The 13,753-nt window shown below is 43.6% G+C and overlaps 1 protein-coding gene across 1 annotated transcript in view; it reads right to left on the bottom strand.

Annotated features, from left to right (window-relative positions):
* Positions 1–13,753, bottom strand: part of CFAP54 (cilia and flagella associated protein 54) — a 2,172,274-nt gene that overhangs the window by 773,938 nt on the left and 1,384,583 nt on the right. Inside the window, exon 46 of the mRNA XM_085653834.1 lies at positions 12,886–13,086. Within this exon, the coding sequence (XP_085509960.1) occupies positions 12,886–13,086 (201 nt within the window). The remainder of the gene's footprint in view (positions 1–12,885; positions 13,087–13,753) is intronic.

Below are 13,753 nucleotides of genomic sequence, written 5' to 3' on the forward strand. Positions count from 1 at the left end.
TTCTTTCGGTTCCTTATGCCTCCTTTTGTTAAAGGTATTGCTACTTTCAAGTGCCAGAGATTTGAGGTCCTTGATCATTCTCTCTGCAAATATATCAATATTATCCCTGGGCATCAACGGATTAAAAATGGATTTAGGTCGAAAGGGTGTATTAACAGACACCCCCGTGTTGAGATCTGATATACCGCTTGCTTGCCCAATATTTAACATTTAACAGACTATCCAACCTTTTTTAACTCACTCTACTCATCTACACTCCTTTAGGCCCCTCACACCCACGCACTCATCGGCAAGGAACAAAAGATCTCCGCTAAAGAGCCCCTTCACGGGTGCCCGTCTGGCATTTCACCGCCGGCCCGAAGAGGAGCAGGCCCAGATAATGAAGCATGACACCTAGCTTGCTGGGTGTGTGAGGGCATTAGTTCCGAATATGGGAACTCCCCTTTCCTACCTATAGGTTCTTTGAGTCCAATCAATACCGACGGATTTAAGAATTGACCTCACCAACTAATCATCCTCTTAAGGAACTGCATACCCTTTCTCAATATAATCGACAGAGGGACCCACTAGGGCAAGAAATGTGCAGCACTAAAAATACCATGATCCCTAGGGGCCCCTTTGGGGGGGCTGGGCGGGGCATCGGCACCAATGAAATTAGTGACTTCGCAAGACCTGACTGTTTGAATTGCCAGTTTTAGCCTGTGACTAAGGGTGAGTGCGCCTAAAACGCGTTAGGCTTCATTTATGCTGTTATGCTTTGCCTGTTGCACCTACAATAAAAGGAAAAGTTTACTACCTGTTAAGGCTCTTTTGTGGAATATATATATATATATATATATATATATATATATATTCACTTAAAAAACCATAGGTTTCACACAAGTTATAGTTAGCTGTACATTTCACTCGTAAAAAACCAATGAAATTCCACGTTATAGTTAGATCAGGTAACTATAACTTGCGCGCCCACAATAAACTGCTGATGACGTCACATATTACATCACTTATGACATGGTCAGTGACATCACTCATGACATCAATGATGACATCTGAAATGACACATTGTGCATTGCGGTCGCGCAAGTTATAGTTACCTGATCTAACTATAACGTGGAATTTCATTGGTTTTTTACGAGTGAAATGTACAGCTAACTATAACTTGTGTGAAACCTATGGTTTTTTAAGTGAATTTGCAAGGTTTTTTAAATGCTAATTCCTAACTATAACATGTGTGAAACCTATGGTTTTTTCAGTGAATTTGTACGGTTTTTAAAATGCTAAGTTATGTATTTATTTTTAATTTTTGCGCCCACGTTGCGCATTTCGTACCGTGCACGCCTCGCCATTTTTTACAAAATATCAATTGTTTTTTTCTCCCTTGGGGGTCCTTAGATTTATATATTAAATGTGATTGTTAATTTTATTTTTATTTTTTACCGTACGCGTACGGTAAGCTTACCGTACGCGCACTCCGCGATTTTTTTTTAAAATTATTAAATTTATTTTTCATACTTTTTGGTCCTTCGTGAACCCCCTGACGAACGCTAGGGGGTCTGCAACTCTCTTCATTGCCCCCTTTTCATGTTATCTACCTTTGTTTTTCAGTGCGAGAGACAGAAAATGGCGGCCGATACTTTCTGATTTCGACCGATTCGAATGTTTACAGTCATGTAACCACCAATCAGAATTGAGCTCGCGCACGGCACCGTACGCGTACGGTAAGCTTACCGTAAGCGCACGGAGCGCGCTCACAGATATATATATTGATTTAAATGCTATTTTCTCAGGACCTACTGAACAGATTTACACCAGACCTGCAAAAGGCACATCCCTGACCTGAGGACTACCTCTCTGCCCAATTTCAAGTAATTCTGTTCAGCCGTTCGGGCTGTAGCTCGGACTAAAGGTCCTACGGGAAAATGCATGGGGAAAACGCGTTTTGGGACCCCCCTTTTTTCTCAGCCCCCGCTTGACGAATCCCCCCGAGACTTTCAGGGTAGGAGCGGAGCGTAGCGCCCCATTAGTTTTGAAAAAATTCGCGAGGATTCGTCAACCGGCGCCAAAGTTATTCCAAATAGAATGTTGCGGATTTCCTATGGAAACACGGTCCTAACTATAACTATCTACTGGCGACCGCCAGTAGATTATATATATATATATATATATATATATATATATATATATATATATATATATATATATATATTACCTACTGGCGGTCGCCAGTAGGTAGTTATAGTTAGGACCCCTTTTCCATAGGAAATCCGCAACATTCTATTTTGAATAACTTTGGCGCCGGTCGACGAATCCTCGCGAATTTCTCAAAATAGGTGGGGCGCTACGCTCCGCTCCTACCCTGAAAGTCTCGGGGGGATTCGTCAAGCGGGGGCTGAGATAAAAGGGGGGTCCCAAAACGCGTTTTTCCCATGCATTTTTCCATAGGACCTTTAGACAGGGCTACAGTCCGAACGGCTGAACAGAATTACTAGAAATTTGGCAGAGAGGTAGTCCTCAGGTCAAGGAAGTGCCTTTTGTAGGTTTGGTGTAAATCTGTTCAGTAGATTCTGAGAAAATAGCCTTTAAATCAATATATATATCTGAGCCAGCTTACGGTACGCTTACCGTAAGCTTACCGTACGCGTACGGTGGCGTGCGCGAGCGCGATTCTGATTAGCTCTTAGATCTTAGTAAACATTCCAAACAGCCGAAACCAGGAAGCGGCGGCCGCCATTTTCTCTCTCGCACTGAGAGCTAGGTTGTTAAATAAAACCAATAAACATGTAAAGGGGCTGTTTAGACAGCTCCCACACACATAGCCATGTTGAGGGAGTCCCCAAAGACCCCCCAAGGCCAAAAATGCAATTTTTATTTTTTCGCTAATTCCGCCGATTTTGCTTACCGTACGCGTACGGTAAAAAATGTTAAAAAAAAACACTATCCACACTCACCCCACCCCCTGTGCTTTCGGTGGCCGCAGGCCACCAAATGTGCAGGGCTTATGTAAGGTGTGAAAAACCACAATATTTTAAACAAAAATAATAAAAGAAAAAATTAACAACACTCTCTCCACCCCACTTATAAAAATTACGAAAAATTTAAATATTACCTTTCAAAACGAAGTGCATCATATGTCCTCCATGTGCGCACGGTGCGCGAAGCGCATCGTGCGTACATGGCCCATCTAGCGTAACGTGGGCACGCGGTGCGCGTAGCGCACCGCGTGCCCACCGTGCGTGCACGGCACTAACTGCGTAAAGTGGGCGCGCGGTGCGCAAAGCGCACCGCGTGCTTACTGTGCGCGCACGGTGCACGAAGCGCACCGTGCGTGCACGGAACGAACTGCGTTAAGTGGGCGCGCACGCCACGAATGGCGTAAAGTAACTTAGCATTTAAAAAACCGTACAAATTCACTGAAAAAACCATAGGTTTCACACACGTTATAGTTAGGAATTAGCATTTAAAAAACCTTGCAAATTCACTGAAAAAACCATAGGTTTCACACATGTTATAGTTAGCGGAAATTTTACTGATAAAAAACCAGTGAAATTCCCCCGTTATAGTTAGTGTAGGCAACTATAACTCACGCGACCGCAATCTTCTGCTGATGACATATGTGTCTTTATGAAAAAAAAATATTTGAAATATATGTATAGCTAAAAATGTATGGAAGAAGACATGGGCAAATAAGTGTCTAAATACAGTATTAGCATCAGCAGAGGATTGCGGTCGCGTGAGTTATAGTTGCCTACACTAACTATAACGGGGGAATTTCACTGGTTTTTTATCAGTAAAATTTCCGCTAACTATAACATGTGTGAAACCTATGGTTTTTTCAGTGAATATATATATATATATATATTCCTGATCCCAATGAGAAGGAGGCAGCACACCAATTCTGTCCAAAAATGGTTTATTTGTAAAAAAACGTGTTTCGGCCGCCGCGGCCTTTGTCATGTTTGCAAACACGAACCAACGTAGCCATTAAGTACAGGAGGCGTCATAATAGACATCAAGGAAATCCTATGGTGCAATAATGTCACTAAGCAAAAATTATTGGCCTAAACCTTGAAGAAGTCCAATATTTCGACCATAATTTTATCCATATACATGATCATTTCAATTTGTAAATACAAATGAATTTAAACGAAACTGAAAATTCAAAAATAGAATATAGACTCAAATTCAACAAATGTCTACGAAACATTAACCATTGCATTCAGTTGACCTCTAACCTCTCTATAGAGATGGTAGAAAGACTCTAGCTGTCCATACTGTTAATGGAAAATCAAAAGGTCAATGACATTTCTATATGGAAAAAATTCATCAACATTGCTAATTGGCAATTCTACAGAACACTATTGGTGTGAGGTCAAATGTCAACATGGCTGCTATATTTAGTCCTCATTTCGCTATAGCGACCAGCGTGAGAAATGGAAAATTTCATAGGAACACATTTCATTGAAAAAAAATCAAAATATTAATTCATTCAATGCACGTTATTCATAAATCACATGTCCAAATCGTATGGAATTAATTTAATACATTCCAGAAAATCGGAACTTGGATCACTCCATGTTCATGATTATAATAACGTTATGCCCAAGGTAAAAATACCTCCTGATGTGAGCATGCAACCTCCGGGCTCATGAGAGAATATTCATTTTACAGAATGAATATACAAGTGAGAAAGGTGAAAAATGTTGAAAATGTTTAACCACAAGTTAGCAAGACCATTTAGGCCGGGTAGGGTCTTCCTAGATCAAGACCATGATTAAATGACAGCTATGTCATATAAATCCTAAATGCGCTACCCAAATGGTGCCACCCAATTACAGATGAACCATATTGGATGGGAATACAATCAACGGCAAGTGCCTAAATCCATCCAATTGTAGACCAATCGGCCTAAAACACTATCCTGGAACAAGGATCTTCACCCACATGTGGTTGTTCCTCCGTGCACTCACAATAAAATTACAGTAGGAGAGACCCAGGAGCAAGGGAAAGGCTACGTAATCAAAAAAACTATTTGAAAATTAATAAACAACTGATTCAAAAAATAAGTTGATTTTAATTTTCAGTTAATAGTAGTTATATATTCCTTACCTTAGAATTACCCCCAGGCGTCAGACTGGATCCGGAGAATTTATTTCTTAGCAGTACCCCTGTGCGTCGGTAGTTGGAGTCGGTCGACTCCGCGTTCGTCATCGTGGTCGCTGGGATGGTGTCGCGGTGTCTACTTAGACGCTGCCCCTGCAAGCTGACGTCAGTTCTGACATGACTTTCCACGCCAGAAGCGCAGAGCCATGCAAGATACTGACCACTGGTGCACATAACTAGGGCCCTGTAAGGGAATCCCTAATCCCTAGAAGTCTTTTTGCAGCAGGGGGAGGCTGGGTTGGGCAGTAAGGCATATATAACTACAAAAGTCTTTTACAGATACATCGTTACCGAAGGTAAGTAACTTGTTCATCTGAAAGAGACTGTAGTTATAGTTTCCTTACTTTCAAATAGATACCCCAGCAATACCAACCCCAAAGGTGGGTCTGTAAACCAAGTTCACCCCAGGAAGTCCTGGAGAACAGAAAGGCTGAAAATGCAGTCTCTCTGGACTTGGCTGTCCAGTCACTAATGTTTTGTGACCGTGTGCAGGGAAGGCCATGTGGCTGCTTGGTAGATGTCAACCAGCGGAACTCCATGCCCAAAAGCAGTTGTAGCTGCCGTCGCCCTGGTAGAGTGGGTGCACAGTCCTACTGGAGGTTCCTTTATAGCCAAAGAATAACAGAGCTTAATACACAGGATGACCCATTGAGAGATGGCACGTTTGTGCACTGCCTGACCTTTCTTAGTGTCCACATAACCCACGAAGAGCTGATCGTCCACCTGGAAGTCTTTAGTGCAGTCAAGGCAGAAAGACAGCGCACATTTTGGATCCAGACGGTGGAGTCTCTCCTCCTCTTTGGAAGGGTGCAGAGGTGGGAAGATGATGGGCAATGTAATGGTCTGACCTATGTGGAAAGAGATAACCACTTTGGGCAGAAAAGAGGGACTGGTACAGAGGACTACTTTGTCCGGATGGACAGCAAGAAATGGAGGCCTGGAAGATAAGGCTTAAAGCTAACTCACCCTGCGAGAAGAGGTGATGGCAAGCCAGAAAACAGTCTTCACATTGAGGAGACTAAGAGGACAATTATGTAGTGGCTCAAAGGGAGCACACAATAAATAAGTGAGCACAAGGATAAGTTCCACTGGGGCATTACGAAATGAGAAGGAGGAAAGAGATGAGTAACGCCCTTCAGAAATCTGTTAACAATCGGGAACTTAAAAAGAGAAGACTGATCAGGAAGGCGAAGAAAGGTTGAAATAGCCGAAAGATAGCCCTTAGGAGTGCTCAGAGCAGAGCCCTGCTGGGCGAAGGAAATAATGAAGAGGTGAGCCTCTGAAAGAGAGGCAGAAAGGGGATCCACAGCCATTGCTGTGCACCATGCCAAAAATATGTTCTACAGGCATATACCGTTCTGGCTGTCAAGATGACATTACAAAATTCAGGAGGAAGGTCGAAAGCTGCCAACTGTTGCCGCTCAATCACCACGCAAAGAGGTGGAGACCGTACAGGTTCAGGTGGAGGACCGTCCCCTGCTGCTGCGACAGAAGATCCTCCCGAAGAGGCAGACGAATCGGGGGACCGATGGTCATACTGAGTAGCTCGGGATACCAAACTCTTCGAGCCCAGTCCAGAGCCACAAGAATATCTTGGGCCCGGTAGTGCCTGATCTTCTTCAGCACTCTGGGCAGGAGTGGTATAGGCGGAAAAGCTTACAACAGACCGCAACTCCACGTGCGACGAAAAGCGTCACCTAGTGAGTGCCGCCTTGGAAATCCCAACGCGCAGAACTGCTGACATTGCGCGTTCTCTTCGGTGGCGAAAAGATCTAACCAAGGCTCTCCCCACTGTTGAAAGAGACCTTACACCACCTCCGAGTGAAGACGCCATTCGTGATCCATCATGCACCTGCAGCTGAGTTCGTCTGCCCTGGCGTTCAGTGAACCTGCCAGGTGTTGTACCACCAGGAAAATGCCCTGATGTTCCAGCCATGTCCAGAGGCGCAGAGCCTCCTGACATAGGGTCCACGACCCCACCTGCCCTGTTTGTTGCAGTACCACATAGTGGTGGTGTTGTTCGTGAATACCTGCACTTCTCTTCCCTTGACAGAGGGAAGGAATGCTTTCAGTGCAAGACTAATTGCCTGGAGCTCCAGAAGGTTGATGTGGAGCCTGGACTCCGCCGGAAGCCAGAGACCTCTGATCTCTACCTCCCCCATGTGGCCACCCAATCCCAGAAGTAACGTATCCGTCACTACTGTGAACTCTGGTTGGGGAAGGGAACGGGATCTGCACTGACCCAATCCTGGTTCATGAGCCACCACTGCAACTGACTTGCAGTCCCCTCCGAGATCTGGACGACATCGGAAAGATTCCCCTGATGCTGCACCCACTGGAACTTCAGATCCCACTGAAGAGCCCGCATATGCCATCTGGCATGATCTACCAGCAGGATGCAGGAGGCCATGAGGCCCAGCAGCCTCAGGGTCATTCTCACCGAAATCCGGGATAGAGGCTGAAACATCGGGATCATAGCCCAAATATCCCGGACTCGCTGCTCAGGAGGATAGACCCGCAACTGTGCTGTTTCTAGAACAACTCCGATGAAAAGGTGCTTCTGAGAGGGAATCAGGTGCTACTTCGGCATGTTGATAGTGAACCCCAGCAAATGCAGAAGGTCCGCCGTAGTCTGAAGTTGGGAAACGTCAGCCTGGGGCGAGCCCACCTTCAACAGCCAGTCGTCGAGATAGGGGAAGACTGGAACCCCTGATCTGTGCAGATGAGCTGCAACCACCGCCATCCCTTTTGTGAACACCCGAGGTGTACTTGTAAGGCCAAAAGGGAGCACGGTGAACTGAAAATGCTTGTGGCCTATCCTGAACAGTAGGTAACGCCGATGGCAGGCAAGACGGGGATGTGAAAATAACCATCCTGCACGTCCAACGCTACCATCCAGTCTCCAGGGTCGAGGGCAGACAAGACCTGAGCTAGAGTTAACATCTTGAACTTCTCCTTCCAGAGGAAGCAGTTGACGTCCCTGAGGTCTAAGATAGGATGCAGGCCTTTGTCCTTCTTGGGCATGAGGAAGTAGTGGGAATAGCAACCACAACCTACTTCTGCCACAGGAATGCGTTCTATAGCTCCCTTGGCCAAGAGAGCTGTAACTTCCTGGCGGAGAAGGGCCAAATGATCCCCCCGACATGTGGTGGAATGTTGGTGGAATGGAGGGAGGGGTAGTCTCAAAGGGGAGGGAGTAGCCCCTTCGGACTATCTGCAAAACCCACCTGTCCAATGTGATGTTGTGCCAGTGGGGGAGGTGATGGCGGATCGTGCCGCCCACTGGCAAGTGGTGGCCGTGAAAAGTCGGACTAGAAAGGTTTGGAGGCTGCTGCAGGGGGGCATTGGTGGACTGGCCTTCCCGCTGGCCCCCAGACCCATGACGTTGGGTCCCACGTCCCGGCCACGCAGAGGCTGGGTAGCTTGTGCCAGGCCTGTGGCTCTGGGTGGAGCATGGTGGAGCACCCCTTCCGTAGCCACGAAAGGGGCAAAAGGCAGACTGCATGGGGCGAGAGGTGGCAGCGAGGCCCAAGGATCTGGCCGTAGCCCTAGAGTCCTTGAAAGACTCGAGCATGCTGTCCATCTTGTCGCCAAACAGGCGACGGCCATCAAAGAGCATGTCCAAAAGGGTTGATTGAACATCCCCAGAAAAGCCTGTGGACCTCAGCCAGGCACAGCGCCTCAGGGCTACTGACGTAGAAATCGTTCTACCCAGCGAGTCGGCGGTATCCAGCCCACAGAGGATGGTGAACTTTGCTGTGTCTCTACCCTCCACTACAGCGCGGGTGAGCACGGCCTGGGCCTCCTTCAGGCACTGTGGCAGCACTTGCACAACCGTGTCCCACACAGAACATGTGCAACCGTGCAAGAGACATGCAGTGTTCACCGACCGCAGTCCTAAGATGGTGGAAGAAAACGTCTTCTTCCCAAGATGGTCCAGCTTCTTGGATTTTCTATCTGGGGGAGCAGTAAGGAACGTGCCTTTTGATGTTGAGGCTTGGACCACCAGAAAGCTTCTATTGAGCCATCTATCTTACAACGAAACAAAAGTCATGCACCTGAAACTCATGGCCTACTGAAATGACGTTCCTATATTTTCATGAGGCTAAAGTCTCCTTCACAAGGCGCGCATTCAGACCCGGTCACTGAAGTACCGTTAGATGTGTACCTATTGGTTTTCTTTTTAGCTTCTCGCAGTGGCCACATGCAAAGATGGCAGAATGGAATAAGGGCAATCCAGGATGACATTTCAATGAGCAATTTGTAAAGTCGACTGAACTGAATGACATTTTCTGGAACTGTTACACTCTCAACAAAATCCTCTTGAATTCTTCCTTGGAAGGAAAGGCTCTCACCATTGACAAGTGCATAACGCCTTCCAGGAATAGGATGAGGGTGCATGGTACCAGGAATGGTCTTACTTTAAACAAAGTCAATCTCAACCTGCAGAACAACCAAAATTAATTGTGGAGATTGCAGCTGCACACACTTTGTTAAGGTGGAGAAACACTTGCCAACTTTGTCATCTTACAGAGGCTGCAACAGTTGCAAAGCACTTTGTGAAAATTTGTGGTGGGGACTTTAGTCTCAAAGGTATGACTTTGAATTGATAATTGTAAATAGCACTTCAAACCGAAGGAGCCTGTGGTGCAGGCGAAGAATGGGGTATGCAAATATGCATCCTGTAAGCCTAATGATGTCAAACTCTCCTTTGAATAATTTTACCACCATAGACAGTTTTGTAAGTTAAGTTCTGCCAGCTTCTACTGAGCCATCAGTCTTAATCCACAAAAACGAGTCTTGCTGCTGAATATGGAGACCTACTGAGATGTTTTACCTCTGTTTTCAACAGGTGAGAGTCTCCTTTAAGAGATGTGTAATTCAGATCTAGTCATTGAAGTACCCCTAGATGTGTACTCATTGGTTTTCTTGCTCTTCTTTTAGTGGCTGCATACAAAGTTGGCATAATAGAATAAGGGTGGTGCCATATGACATCAATCTCATCAGCACTTTGTAAAGTTGAATAGCGTTTCCTGAAACTATTACACTCGCAACAGAATCCTCCTGATGCGTTCCTGGTAAGAAAAGGCTTTTCCCGTTGACCACGATAGAATGGCTTCCTAGAACTGGATGAAGGTGCACCATACCAGACGGCTTTTCTTCATTCAAAGCCAAAATCTCACCCTGTAGAACAGTCACAACAAAGTGCTGTGGGGATTGCTGTTGCACGCTCTGATTTACCTTTGATCAGTCAATTGTGAAGGTAGGCAGAGACACAGTGACTTTGCCATCTCAGAACAGCTACAACAGTTCAAAAGCACTTTGTGAATATATGGTGTGGGGAATCCAATCCCAAATGTAAGCTTTGAGTTGATAAAAGCAACCTCACATTGAAGAAACTTGCGGTGCTTGGGAAGTATGGGGATATGAAAATATGCAGTCTGTTAGTCCAATGATGTCACAATCTCTCCTTCTTGGAGTAATTGGAAAACGTCTTCTAAGGTGACCTGGGAATTGGCCCTAGAGCCTGTTTATGATGCATGGTGAGGATCTCAGCTTCGAGACAACAAGCGCAAGGATGGTCTCTCTCTCTTTAGCAGGTAGTGGCCTGGTTTCATGAGGAATTTAAGGTTTTGATTATGCTTGAGAAGGGCTAAGGCCCCATCGGTTGAATGCAATGGAATACCATGCATTAAGACAGGTGGAAATCCACTGTTCTACTAGGTCTATGGTGGAGGAAAAAGAGAAACATGTGTGGTAGAGCAACAGTCACTATCTTCTGATGATGTTCTGGAATTTAGTATGAGCGCTTCTTCACTTGGCTGCCAGTGTGGCATAAAACAACCTGAATGGCATTCTCTGGACTGTGAATAAGATTAGTAAAGTTGTATCAAGTACAGGTTCTGCAGCTGCTGTTGTTGGTACTGCTATGGTGGTAACCTCTGCAGCAGACCAATTAGGTGCAACCGTTGACCACATTAAAAGATCTGTCGATTTTCTTCAAGGACTGCAGTGTTTTATAGTTGTATAGCAAGTCAGCAATTCTGCTCTGCATCTCTGACTTGAGCCAAGAGTTTATATGCCAGTCTTTCCCACAGTGGTTTGTTGAGCTACAGTTTCGGTACAAACAGGAGCTCACTAAAAACATCACTGCATTGATGATGGCTATCAGTGGCCACTCAACTGTACAGACCATGCCCTTAATAAACACTGCTTTAAATCCATTGATTTTTGTTAATAGTGGATACTGCCACTGCAAATCACAGTAGGACTCCCAACCAAATGGTGAAGAATGAGTCAAGCTTGTGAATGCATGGAAGACCCAATGCTGTAGAAATGCATTTAAAATTCTATGAGTAGCCCTAAACATCCACTGTCCAAAAAGTAGCCATTTCAGGGTTCATTTGCGTATCGATGATGCCCTGGGGTTTAATTAAACAGTAGTGCAACTCTTTAATTTCAATTGACATCAATCATCACAAATTATGGATTTCACAGAGATGAGTGGAATGGGCAAAAGCGATGAATATATTCTGCTATCTAGTTTAAATTTGTATAGTATACTCAATGTTGATTACGGGCTCATGTTCTAGTCACAACTCCAAAATAAAAAACTGGATAATAGGATAGTAGTCATGTGAGCTGATTCAAAAGTGACAGACACTTCAAACAAACAAAGGCTGAATTGGGCAGACTCTAAGCCTACTCCGTTATTTGTGTTTTTGTGGATGACGTGAGTTCCTGCAGCCTGTGCTAAACATAAATGGATGTGGGAGGTAGAAGGCTACAAGGCAGATGATCTTTTTTCCTTTCAGGTCATTCAGGAGAGGACAGCCCACTGGCGGGGGGGGGTGTGGGGGATACAGGTATAGCTTTTAATATGAATAATCGTGTACCGGCCATACCTTATTCAGCATTGCAAGCCATACAGAAGGCTGCAAAAGATGGTCGTTTGTTTACCATGAATGCAGAAAACGGACTGCAGTGCTTCTCAAAAGGCTTGAAATTTAAAACCAAGAGCTTTGAAAAAACAATATAAAATTACCTTTAAAAGGTAGTACTTACTATGTCACTATTTACAGACATGTTTGAAGCCTTACAGCCTGTTTTCTATGTTCTTACTATACAAACTACTATCTTCTTGAGAAAAAGTTGGGGGTGTCTAGTCAAAATATCTGTGGCTGCATTCCCATGAAGCCCTCTCACACACCTTTAGTATCTTAAAGAGAAATTATAACGGAGTATGTTGCCAATTTACTTTAGAATATTACAAGTGAAATTGCCTCAATCCCACAGAAACACTATCTTTTCAACCTCAAATGTCTGTGTTCTAGAAATTACTTTTGCCACTGAAGAAAGACTTTCCATGCCAATCAATAAATGTATATTTGTACAAGTACTGGTAACCTGTGACGTGCTTCTCTCTTATTTTCCGCTGAGAACTAAACCATAACAGCATAATGAACACTATAGACTTAACATGAGTTGAGATGTGTTTTATTTAAGACATTTTCTGTGGGGGAAATACTATGGAGTCGTTTGTTAGTCGAAAATAAACCTTTAGAAACGTGTTCAATGAATGCAAGCAATTTGATTTCCAAGTTAGAACACCATAAACCAACTCAAATCAGGAGTTACATTCTTATGATCTTTGATGACTTGATGGCATGTAATTCATTAAAAAATATAATTACAAATTAATTACCGATTTACCAGTGAACTTACCATGAGACTCTGTTGACAACTGTATAATTCATAGATGAGAAAATCCAGACTTGCAACAACAGTGGCAATATCAGCTCTGTACCGATCTGAAAACAAGTCTATTCCGGGAATAAGATCCCGTACATCACATTGTTCGCCTATTTCATATAGTGCGTAGTTCCGATCAGCTCTTGGATGTGGAAGGGATGCTCTGAACAGGGACTGCAAAATGAAGAATAGTATCAAATTAATACATCTGTCCGAGGCATGATATGTCATTTTGGCTCGCTTTATTTATTTTCTAGTACTTCATTGGTCGAAATATTATTTGCGACAAAAATCAATGTTTTACACTGTTTAATTTGGCCACGTTGTTTTATGGGGAGGAAGTCTACTCTTTTGTCTCTCGAAATGTCATTTTTTTTCTTTTGCGCGTTGCTGGACTTATTTCCCACATCTTGGAACCACAATCCCACCATGCATCTCGGGGGGAAAAACTATTTGGTTCAGTGACTAAATATCGAGGGACAGAATATAGACTGCCCAAAATATCGACTCCAAAATATCAAGGGACAGAATATAGAATGCCTATCTACAAACAGGTAAGTACTAAAATATTGAGTACAAAATATAGAATGTTAAAATATAGTTAACTAAAATATCGAACTTTTTAAATGTAATAAAAATACTATAAAAGTATTTAAACAATAAACACAATTAAATAAAACATAGTTAAAATAAGGTAAAAAAGCTTAAAATGTAAAAATAATAAATGTAATGTAAACTTTTTTTTAAATATATATTTACTTAATATTATAAAATAATTATTAATCTTACTTATAAAATATTTAGAACATTATTAAAAATATATTGACATATATATATATAT

Source organism: Triturus cristatus, chromosome 4_1 (genome assembly GCF_964204655.1).
Source record: "Triturus cristatus chromosome 4_1, aTriCri1.1, whole genome shotgun sequence".
Classification (NCBI taxonomy): Eukaryota; Metazoa; Chordata; class Amphibia; order Caudata; family Salamandridae; genus Triturus; species Triturus cristatus.